General features: G+C 46.7%; 1 protein-coding gene across 1 annotated transcript in view; it reads left to right on the plus strand.

The window, feature by feature from the left end:
* The window catches only part of LOC119164686 (ATP-binding cassette sub-family C member 4-like), a 124,324-nt gene that overhangs the window by 71,647 nt on the left and 40,206 nt on the right, over positions 1–12,471 (plus strand). Inside the window, exon 17 of the mRNA XM_075874117.1 lies at positions 616–803. Coding sequence (XP_075730232.1) covers positions 616–803 — 188 coding nt within the window. The remainder of the gene's footprint in view (positions 1–615; positions 804–12,471) is intronic.

The following is a 12,471-nucleotide window of genomic DNA, read 5'->3' on the forward strand; positions in this document are numbered from 1 at the left end:
GCCTTCTAACTCTTCAAAGTTGGAAAGAAAATGGCGGCAGACGCTGGCTGCGTGTGAGAAAAAGCCGGGAGAGGAGGAAATTGTTGGTACTTTAGGAAAAGAAAAAAATTCAGGGACTTCAATCTGAGCAAGTTGTTCTCGGCTCGCGTGCCCGATACTCGACTCCGCCCCTGCCGTCACGTGCTTACCACGTCACTGCTCCTTCTTCGGTCAGACAGTATGCAGCGAGCGATCTTTTTAGACTCTGACGATGTTCATCACAGCGTCTAGTGGAATCTCTAGAAACCTGTTTTGGGCTCGCGTTACGGCTGCCACTCTACTCTTGAGGCATATTACTCACATGTTAAACAGGCCTAACGCCGATGCGAGCAGCGAGTTGGGCGGGTTGGAGAGATGCGTAACTTGAAATCTTAGCGCCAAAACATACAGAGACAAAAAGAAGAGACGTAGACAGCATGGGTGCATTGTTGTCTGATTTTTGGCATGGCATACTGCCAATGACGAAGACGGAGGAACAGAATGCACAGGACGGGCTACCGGTGTAACGTATAAACTAGCCCGGCTTTCGATGCCACTTCGAACACGGCGCTCAGTTCCTCCTTTGACTCTCTGCAGACTCGAATCCTCGTCAGCAGTCAAGGGAACTTGCTGAAGCACGTGCAACGTATCTTGCTGGTGCACGACCGACGGATCTTCAGCTTTTCCAATCTGAGTGCCCTGCTGCTCGACCCAAACGCCCCGCGGACGCTGCGAACCAGTCAGATTATTCAGGTGCCACCTATGCAGACAGCCAGAAGCACCAGGTAAGTTTTTTTGTTTTTTTTTGCAGAGCGGTGTTTTGACCAAGAAGGTTGGCTTCGACTGTCCTGATGCTGCTGTCTTGTATCGACTATAACTGATGATTGATACGTGGGGTTTAGCGTTCCGAAACTCCCATATGATTATGAGAGACGCCGTAGTGGAGGGATCCGGAAATTTCGACCTTGTATTGACTATAGACCCTATCGCTGTTTATAAACACAGATGCTGGATGGCTTCTGGTTCTGAGTGCCTGCGTAGCCGAGCAGTATAGGTGAGGAACAGAAGGCTTAACGAGTAGACAGTTCATTTTCAAGAGTTTTTTTTTTCTCTGTGTATGGTTTAATACTTCAAATACAGTTTTTTTAGGCTAGATACATCATTATAAGAGTTAGTCCTTAACTTTGAGCACCTCCCTTTTACATGGAAGCGGAAAAAGGGTCTTTCCTTACTCTAGCTTAATTTAAAACAGAAGATTTCTGCTTCGGTGTTAGAGAGTAATAAATGAAATAGTTAGAACTTTCGTGAGTAAGAACACGTGCTGCTACTATAATGATGTTGAAACCGACTGAAAGTGATGTTGAAGCCTCCTCCTCTACTTTCCTAAATTTCGCTTCTAAAATCCGCGAAACATAGGAGGGAGGAGGAGGAGGAGGAAGGCAGAGAGGTTAACAGGCACAAGTCCGGTTGACTACCATGTACGATGGGGGAATGGCAAAGGGAATATAAAGATGTCAGAGAGAGGAGAGAAGGGGTTCCGTGACAAGCATATTGAGGTTCTGCGAGTGACCATAACGTGTGTGACCCGTCCCCATTTTACCCAACGAATTTAGCTGCTAAGACAAGCTAATTTGCATTGAATTTGCGCGTAACGAAGCCATCGCGCACCGTATCTGTAGATCGGGTGTCTGCGGGTATAGCAGAGACGTACGTGGTAGTAGCACTGAACACTCGCGCGGGTCACGAAATTTCCACGATATGCGGACCCGTGGTGGCACTGTGTGGAGTACTCTTAATTTATGCTCGTGAGCGTTTAGAGAGCTCTAAACTGAGGTGCGGGAAATACGGCATACAAGGCTCGTTCATTTCGCACTCACGCTCGCATTACCAAATCATTTCAAAATGAGCGCCCTCAGTCACGGTGTAAAAATACGTTTCTTGCAGTCGAAAGCTATTTCAGCGTTGCTTGCATCTATGCGTCCGATCACCTTCGCGCATGCACACGGCGCGTGTGTAACACCAACGAGACGCGAGCCAAGAAAGCCGAGCGCAAGCGTATTCAACGTGCCAACCGTTCTGCATCGTCCATGTCCCACCAGCGATCCGCCACGTACGGCGACTATGCAGGAGACCGACAGAGGCACTCGTTCTCTGCGTACCCAGGCACAGCCCACGCAGCAGCCAATCGGAGAGTAACGCTACAGCGCCATCTAGAATATCCTGACTCAACTGCAGTTTGTATGTACTTCTATGAAACAGCGCGGTCTATCACATTGTTCGGGAGATACTGCTTTCTTTTCTTGCTCATCTCGTCTCTCGATTACCCGTGACGCATGACAAGGTTAGACAAGGAGGGGCTTCGCCCCTAAAATGAATCAGATTTATCTGCTCACGGAGGGTCCCGTTTGTTTACTGATGTAGCAAACATGCTAATTTGTTAGTGTTCGTTTCTTGCTTTAATACTGAGGCTAGCGCACTCTAACAAGTACAATATAATGCACTGTAGAACAAGGGAGCGTCTGCTACTGGCCATCCATGAGAGGACGTTTATGAATTCCGCTTGGTGGCGTGACAGTCTGCGGGCATTGCCCGCAGACTGTCAAAAATGGAGAAAATGATGGTTGCCCAGAGTGAACTGCTGATGAGAATCGCCAAGCTCCAGACTGAGTTGGCGACAGAGCAAGAGAAAACGAGGGCAATGGGAGAAAGACTGAAGTCCGCCAAGGAAGCGCTAGCGAAGCTGAACAAAGAAGCGACCTACCGAGAGAACAGTAGAGAACCGGCAACCAGAACGGTGGAAAAGGAAAAGCAAGCCAGTTTGAAAAAAAACAGGTTTGTAGTGTTCCTACTTAAAATAACGGAACAGCATTAAAGCTTCAGTATGGAACTGGCGTCCATCTTAATCTGCTTTATTTTTCACTTCATCCTCCTCTTCTTTCCTGCCCCGGCCCTCGCGCTTCTTCATCTTCTGTCCAAAGGCTCATACCGCTTCACCCTTCCCGCTTTCTTTTAATTACCCCTCCTGGGGTAATACTTGAAGACATTCCCAATTGAAGCACATTCAACAGATCCACGTTCACCAGTGTACCAGACAGTCTTCAAAATTCCGTTCTGGGTGGCTGTCTTGGTCACAAAGTAAGGCCCATAAAATTTGGCACTGGAATCTCTTATTCCTTTTCTCACTAGTACGAGGTCGGTGACTTGAATGTCTGGCATGTCTGCTCGATGCCTCTTGTCGAAATTCTTTTTCATTCGTTTTCGGTACCTCTCCTCCTGTGATTTTTGTTGCCTCTCCTCGACAATCTTGAGGTTTTCCAAGAGTCCCAACTCACGGTCTGCCTGCAGAATAGGGGTCTCTCCTGTAGAAGCGTACTGTGGACTGCACCCCAAGCCACTGGTGTAGGATCGGTTATGATGTTTTACGGCTGCTTCTAAAGAACATTTCCATCCCCCAGGAAAACTATCGTACATCTTGATGTATTGTTTCACGTCCCGTATGGCACGTTCTGCAAGCCCATTCGCCGCAGGATGGTATGGCGCACAGAACTTGATCGATACATTGTGATCTCGAGCCCATCTTACTAGCTTTTCACTCTTGAACGCGGGGCCGTTATCGCATACGATTGTCCGCGTAGTTCTAAACATGTCCCTTTCGAGAAGGGTTATGACGCTATTTGCATCTTCTTTTCCTGCTCGTGCCGCGACCATCCTGGTGCATTCATCTATGGCCAGCAGAAAAGCTTGCGTTTTTCTGACTCCTTCCCGTTTCTTGTTAAGTTCGGCGAAATCCAGGTGAACTACTTCAAAAGGCACGTTCGAGTGGCAAGGTAGTATCATGGTGTCCGTAGGCTGTTTATACTTGACTTTGTGTACTTGACACACATGGCATGAACGAACGTACTGACTAACGTCTTTCTTCATGTGAGGCCACGTAAACCTCTTGACCAACTTGTTGTAGGTACGCCAAAAGCCGTCGTGTCCTCCAGATTCTGGGCTATCGTGGTACAAGTAAAGCACTTTGGAAACAAGAGTTGGTGGGACTTGATACCGACCTTCCGTAAAAACCAGTTGTTCTGAGCCTTCCCACAGCTTCACTTCATTGATTTCTTCAGATTTTTCTGTGTTGTTTTGTACCATCAATCTTGATAGAGCATCTGCATCGGTTAAAAGCGGTCCTGGTCGGTGCGAGATGGTAAAGTCAAATTGCTGCAAGTAATTCACCCATCTGGCGATACGCCCTTTAGTTTGGGTCATATTCAAGAGATGAGTGAGTGCCTGGTGATCGGTGAACAAAGTGAACTTCGTACCTTCCAGGTACGTGCGGAAGTAGTCAACGGCCTTCAGAACCGCCAGTGCTTCTTTTTCCGTAGTAGTGTAGTTTGTTTCAGACGGCTTGAAAGTGTAACTGTAGTAACCGACTACGTGTCGCTTTTCTCGGCCAGATGCTTCAATACATTTTTGATACAACACTGCACCAGTCCCATAATGTGAGGCGTCAGTGTTCAATTCAAAGGGTAAAGTGAAATCTGGTATACGCAGAACGGGGTCAGAAGAAATTCTGTGCACCAAGTCACGGTAGACTCTCTCACATTCGTCACTCCATTCAAAGGGAACTTCTTTCTGCGTTAAGCGCGTGAGGCATCTAGTTTTGACAGCAAAGTCCTTTATGAAAGATCGGAAATGTCCTGCCAATCCCAAAAACACACGCAGTGAATGGACGTCATATGGTTTCTTCAACTGGGAGATCTTCTCGACGGACTCTTGTTTTGTGCTTTTGGTGTTCCCATCGAAGACTCTTCCAAGAAACACCACTTTTTGTTGAAAGAATACACTCTTCTTAAAATTAACCTTGAGATGTGCCAAGCTCAAGGCGTTTAACACCTGAGACAGATGGTCCTGATGCTCAGCCTCTGTTTTGGAGAAGACTATAATGTCGTCTATGTACACATTACAAAAAACACCAAGGAATGGCTTTAGGACGTCGTTCATGATCTTCTGGAACCACGCTGGCGAGTTTTTCCAACCGAAAGGGAGCCGGTTGTATTCGTAGAGATCGAATGGCGTGATAAAAGCGGTGTACATTTTTGTTTCTTCGGTTAGTGGGATCTGCCAGAAACCTTTGCATAAATCGATGCGGGAAAAATGTCGGCAACCCCCGGTCTCATCTATAATTGTGTCGATCTTCGGCATAGGAAATGGTATGAGTTCTGTCTGACGATTGAGAACCCTGTAGTCGGTGCATAATCTGAAGGTTCCGTCTTCTTTCGGTGCGATCGTTATGGGAGAAGCGAAGGGTGATACCGAAGGTCGTATGATATCAGCATCTAGCATCTCCTGCAACTCTTTCTTGAGCCACATCTTTCGCTCCCTTGACATATTGTAAGGTGCTTTCCGGATGACGGTCTTGTCAGCGAGTTCGAAAGGAACCTTGTGGGACTTCATCGCCTGAGGATAGCTTCCTATGCATACAAGTTCAGGGTAGGTCGTTGCGATATCCGCCGCGCACTTGACAACTCGTAGATTATCTTGTCTACCTTGATTTGTCTCGTGCCTTGCTACTCCTTCTACTAGAACCACATCGTCCCAGTACACGTTGATCTTTAGTTTCTTTATATCTGGTCTTGATAGCAAAAAGTCGTACGTTACCCCCTCTATCACCAACACTTCGCTCTCTATTTGCTGACCCTGGAACTCGATGTTTACCAAGGCCCACTGATCATGCAACGTTACTTTTCCATCATAGCCTTGTACTCGTAGAATTCTTCCACTATGCAAGCGATTTGCATCCACCAGCTTGGCATTTATAATGGACACAGAAGCACCGCTGTCTACCAGAGCCATCATATGTTTGTTTCCTACTTTGACGGGAATGTGAAGTAGGCTAGAGCAACTTAAATAAACAGTCTCATTTGGAGTCATCGGGTGGGACTGATCACCCTCGTTTATTAGTTTTTTTCTGTCGAATACTCCTGAGCTTCAGTGTCGATATTATTCACTCGACCTCTTGGAACACGCCAGGGCAAGTTATCTGTGCGAGTTGCGAGGTGGCTCGGTTCTCGCTGAGCGCGGCTTGACCAGTCCGATTTACTCCGACTGAAACAGCTGCTTGACTCGGCGGTTATGCTTGTTTCCGAAGCTGATGGTATGTTCTGAAGACACGCGAGGAGGTCATCTAGAGTCTTTGGTGACAGTATTTGCACTTGCTTCAACACGTTAGTGTGCAATCCATGCATTATTAAGGCAACTACGGCCGTAGATGGAAGCAAAGGCTCCGCCAGCTTTAAAAGACGGCGTTTCTCAAAGAAGTACTCGACAAGGCAGCTTTGCTCAGACTTGAAATTAAGCGCCGTGTTCCATCTTTCTACTGGATTGCTTCGGAATGCAGTCAAAAACTTTTTCCTCCACTGGCTCCAAGAGTCGTCACTGTCTTCCAGAATGCATGTTTCATACCACTTTCGCGCAACACCTCTCAAGTAAACGCGCATGTTGGTGATTTTAGCCTCATCAGAGAGCCACTTGTTTTTTCCAGCGGCATATTCGTAGAAATCAAGCCAACTTTCTGGATTTGAAGACACACCGTCGAAAGCATCAGGTTCTACGAAATTAGGTGTCGGTCTCTCAGCATTCAGAGAGCTTATAAGAGATGTCATTATTTGGTTTTGTTGAAGCATCTGTTCCTGTTGCAGCTGAAAAGCTTTCAAAACGAGGCTCACCTCTTCCGTCGAAGATCGTGATCCTGAGTGTTTTCGACGCGCTGGTTCAAGAACTAGGTCGTTGAAGGTCGCCACACGCAAGTTCACTTTCACAGCACCTTTCCGTCGTAGTTCAGTAGTGTCTACGGCTGCCTTTTCCACAACCAGGTTTACGAGTTCTTCCGAGCTGAGCTCACGAGGTAGGTCTACCGCTGCTTCGTCTTGAACTTGGTACTTCGAAAAGATGATCTCCTCGGAGGTCTCGTCTATGAAGAACGTCACCCACATGATGGCTTCGATGGCCGGCTGCGCCAAAATAATGTAGTGTTCCTACTTAAAATAACGGAACAGCATTAAAGCTTCAGTATGGAACTGGCGTCCATCTTAATCTGCTTTATTTTTCACTTCATCCTCCTCTTCTTTCCTGCCCCGGCCCTCGCGCTTCTTCATCTTCTGTCCAAAGGCTCATACCGCTTGGTGGCGTGACAGTCTGCGGGCATTGCCCGCAGACTGTCAAAAATGGAGAAAATGATGGTTGCCCAGAGTGAACTGCTGATGAGAATCGCCAAGCTCCAGACTGAGTTGGCGACAGAGCAAGAGAAAACGAGGGCAATGGGAGAAAGACTGAAGTCCGCCAAGGAAGCGCTAGCGAAGCTGAACAAAGAAGCGACCTACCGAGAGAACAGTAGAGAACCGGCAACCAGAACGGTGGAAAAGGAAAAGCAAGCCAGTTTGAAAAAAACAGGTTTAGCCGGTTCAACTGTTCCAAGGCCCAGCCTCAGCGAAGTAGTGGTGGGGCAGGGAGGGAACAAAGCAGCCGGCGTCACAGGTGCAAGTAGCCCCCAGGTGCAGAACGCTCCAGCTGAAAAGTCGCAGCATGTGATAATCGCCGGGGACTCGAATTTAAATCGATGCACAGAAGCCATCAAATAGAGGGTAAGAGGTGACAAGAGGGTGGCAGTAGGGGCGTTCCCAGGACGCAAGCTGGAAGCAGTCATGAGGCAAGCGAGCGCAAAGCTCAAAACGACAGCCGATAGACGAAACCTAGTGATAATTTCAGGCGGTTTAAACGATGTCCTAAATAGAGATGCAGCAGGACTAGCAGCCACACTGGCGAAAGGCGTTGATGACATGCTCGCCACTTCTCCTAAGATACAGGTAGTGATATGCACGATACCGGAGGTACCGGTGCGTGATAGCAACCTTCAAAGAGCGGTGGTCAACGCAAACCAAGAGATATGGCGGATGAGTCGAGAGAAAGGCTTTGAGGTGGTGGAAATAAACAGAGAGGTGCATAGGTGGGGGGGTTTTCAACGAGACAGAATTCACTTCGATGGGCGGCTAGGTCATGAGGTGGGTTGGCGACTTGCAGGACGCGCAGTAGCTTTTTTGGGGGGCAAGCGAACCCTTCGGGGTGCAGGATAGCTAGTAACGAGGAAAACAACCAGGGAGACTCTTCGACAGGTGGTATGGACAGGTACGATTCCAAAGTGGCACCAATATCTAAGATAGGTAGAGTCCGGGGCATAAATAGACGTAGCCACGAGCGCCGAGCCAATTCAGACATAGGGTATATTAACATGCAGAGTGGTAGCAACAGGCTGAAGTGGGAAGAGATAGAACAACAGCTAAGGGAAGAGAGGCCGATGGTATACGGTTTTGTAGAAACACATCTCAGGGACATGGAACAACCTCCGAACAATCCGGACTACGCGTGGGAATATTGTAATAGAACAGAAGGCAGCAGAAAGGGGGGTGGTATTGGGACATTCATTCATAAATGTACAGACTGGCAAAGGGTCAAGCAGGAGTGCAAGGAACATTTATGGCTAAAAGGGAAAGTGGCAGGTCAAATGACACTCCTTGGTTTCGTGTACTTGTGGACGGGAGCAAAGGCCAGAGAGGAAAACCAGACAATGGTAGAGTGCATATCAAAGGACATTCAGGAGTTAGGAAGAGAGTGCGAGATAATTATACTAGGAGACATGAATGCGCACATAGAAGATATAGATGGGTATACCGACCCGACAAGCAAAATGATCATGAATATGTGTGAAAGGCTTGATTTGATCATTTGCAACAGTACCGAGAGGTGTGAAGGGCAAATAACATGGGAGGTAGGAAGGCTTCAGTCGACGATAGATTATGCACTGATGTCACATAGGATGTATGATAAGCTCAGGGGAATGCACATAGATGAAGGTGGCTCCAAAAGTCTGGGTAGCGATCACAAACGTATCAAGCTAAGTTTTGAAAGAGGAGTGAAAGTGGGAAGAAGACAAGATGAGCAACTACAGGAAAATTTTTATCCAGAAAGGCAAATTGAAATAGTCACTAAACAAATTGAGAAAGTAATCACAGAGGATAATAAGACAGTGTGGACATACACGAATCTAATTAGACTCTTTGAGCTAGAGCTTGCTAAGACGCGTGACAAGTCACACCGGAAAAGAAGACACAAACCCAAAAGTTGGTGGGATGAGGAAGTTAAGAGAGCCATAGCAAAACGTCAGGAAGCCTCTAGGGAACACAGACATGCTAAGCAGTGGGGTGAACCGACAGATGATGTTGAAATAAAATGGGCAACCTTTCTAAGCTGTAGAAGGGATGCATCCCTTCTGATCAATGAAAAGATTAGAAGAAAGGGAGCTCAGTGGCTGGCAGAAGTACATAAATAAGATAGAAAGGCAGCTGCCAAATTTTGGAACCATCTAAACTCCCTAAGAAATGAGACGAGCCTAGAGCAGAGATTTATAACTACAGCCCAAGGTGCTAGGCTAGAAGGGGACGAAGCTATTGAATATATAAGAACAAAAGTGACAGAAAAATTTCAACAAAGAAGTACTTTATGCACCACAATAGACAAGAACGAATCAAGTGGTGCAATGGCTCCATTTTCACAACAAGAGTGGGAAAGGGCTGAGAAAAGGGTTCCTAGTAGTACATCAACAGGCCCAGATGGCATTCCAATTAGGCTGATAAAGACATTAGGTCCGAAGTCTAAGCAGGCTTTGAGAGAGGCAGTGAGCACAATAATAATCGATGGTGAAGTTCCCGATGAATGGAAACTTAGCAGGATGAGCATGATCTATAAAGGAAAGGGGGACAAAGCTGACATAAACAACTACCGTCCTATAACAGTGACATCAGTGGTCGACAGGCTGGCGATGCAGATTATAAAGGAAAGACTGCAGGCGTGGATAGAGGATGAGGGGGTGCTGGGGGAACTGCAGAATGGGTTTCGGAAACACAGGAGGTTGGAAGACAATCTGTTCTCATTGATGCAGTGCATCGAAATAGCGGAAAAAAGAAGACAGGCCCCTGTGGCTAGCATTTTTGGATATCAAGGGAGCGTACGATAGCGTGGTTCAAGAGGAATTGTGGGGAATACTGGACACACTAGGCGTGGAACATGTAGTCACTAATCTTTTAAAGGGTATCTATAAAGGTAACAAGGTAGTTATAAAGTGGGAAAAACAGGTATCCAAGCCTGCAGAGGTCAAACGGGGGCTTAGGCAGGGGTGCCCCCTGTCACCCTTATTATTCATGATGTACCTACAAGGATTAGAGGCAAAATTAGAGGGAAGTGGACTGGGCTTCAACCTCTCTTTAGTCAAACAAGGAAAACTTATTGATCAGGCACTACCAGCATTAATGTACGCAGATGATATAGTGCTAATGGCCAACAACAAGGAAGATTTGCAGAGATTGATGGACATCTGCGGTAATGAGGGAGATAGGTTAGATTTTAGATTCAGTAAGGAAAAATCAGCAGTCATGATTTTCAATGACAACGAAGGTAGTGAGCTTAGAATACAGGAGGTCACGCTAGAGATAACAGATAAATACAAATATCTGGGCGTATGGATAAGCAATGGGACCGAGTATCTGAGGGAACACGAAATATACGTGACGACTTAAGGTAACAGGAATGCAGCAGTCATGAAAAATAGGGCACTGTGGAATTACAATAGGTATGATGTTGTGAGAGGAATATGGAAAGGGGTCATGGTTCCTGGGCTGACGTTCGGCAATGCGGTCTTGTGCATGAGATCAGAAGTTCAAGCAAGATTAGAAATTAAGCAACGTGTAATAGGTAGGCTTGCTTTAGGAGGTCACGGGAATACACCAAATCAGGGAGTACAAGGTGATATGGGATGGACATCATTTGAGGGCAGGGGAGCGAGCAGCGAGATAAAATTTGAGAAGCGATTGAGAGAAATGGGAGAAGAGCGTTGGGCTAGGAAGGTTTTCAGCTACTTGTACATGAAGAATGTCGATACAAACTGGAGGAAGCGAACCAGGAAGTTGACTGGTAAATACTTAGAAAACAGCAGGTGGTCAAACCAAAAAGAACTATCGGTTAAGAAGAAAGTGAAGGAAACGGAGACTGACATGTGGAGAATGGGCATGATAAAGAAGTCCGCACTAGAGATCTATCGAACGTTTAAGCAGGAAATTGCCAAGGAAAGGATCTATGATAATACTCGTGGTAGTTCTCTACTGTTTGAGGCCAGAACGGGAGTACTGCGAACCAAGACATATCGGGCCAAATACGAAGGGGTAGACACAGTATGCAGTGCGTGTGGAGAGGAAGAAGAAACTGCCGAACACTTGATAATGTTCTGTAAAGGGCTTCACCCTATAGTTCAGGATGATGGCGCAGAGTTTTTCAAAGCACTGGGGTTTAGGGACCGGGAGGGCAAAATAAACTTTAAGCGGGTAGACTTAACTAGAAGGAGGTTATCTGATTGGTGGCTAAAGTCAAGGCACGAGTCAAAATTAAACTCTTCACTGCAAAGTACGAATCCTCAAACTCTTTTTTTAAGGAAAAAAAAATATAGTTTCTGGTTCATTAGGTATTACGGCTTGGTGGCGCTAGCCACCGCCCGATCTAAAGGGTACAGCCATATTCATCCATCCATCCATTGCAATGAAAGCGGTCACTTAACCCAGTCGTTGCTATAACAGTGGCAATGCTTCTGTCGCTTTGCTCGCCTAAGACATGTGGAGTGACGATCCCAGGATGCTATCTTCAGAAAACAGTCCGTAGTCAAGTTTGATAAACGTATTCCGCAAAATGCGGCGTTTGGTCACAAAACAATTACAGAAGCACAGTATACGTTCAGTCATGCTATCATTTTGTCATTGTTGCGTGAGTCACACCTGAATGTGTCTGCTATTCTTATGCGTAAAGAGTACGCTTTCGTGAATGATGCTCCTAACCACAGGTGGCGCACTAAACTTGCGTCCCAGCGAGAGAAGTGCGATGGAACTTGCAGCTTCCTGGGTGGTTCGAGTTTATGTAAGCGAACACTCCAGACTCTGAGGTTGCTCAACCAAGTTTGTGGCATTGTGTCAGTGGACGATCGAAGGCGCATTGCCACGTCTGGTCTCAAAAACATTATTGTGGCTGTCCGGGCGTCCTCGTGGTAGGAAATGGCAGCAGTATCACCGGGGTCGTTACCCACAACGCCACAATATCCCGGCAGTCATTGTAATACAACGTCATGTGCCTTTGATAAAACTTGGTTAAGAACTTCTCTTATTGCGTTCATTCACTGCTTGTGCCCGCTTCGTCGTAGCACTGATTGCCAACTCTGAAGTAACAAGTTTCACAAGACAGCCTACTTTTGAGGTTGGGCTTCCACGATGTTATGGATAAGACGGAGCACGTAAGGTGGTGAGCTTTGCTGCTGTTGATGTTGTGCTCTGGGATACTATGAATTTTATTGCCACTTAGCACGCCAAAATAAGAACA

Source organism: Rhipicephalus microplus, chromosome 9, assembly GCF_043290135.1.
Source record: "Rhipicephalus microplus isolate Deutch F79 chromosome 9, USDA_Rmic, whole genome shotgun sequence".
Taxonomy (NCBI): domain Eukaryota; kingdom Metazoa; phylum Arthropoda; class Arachnida; order Ixodida; family Ixodidae; genus Rhipicephalus; species Rhipicephalus microplus.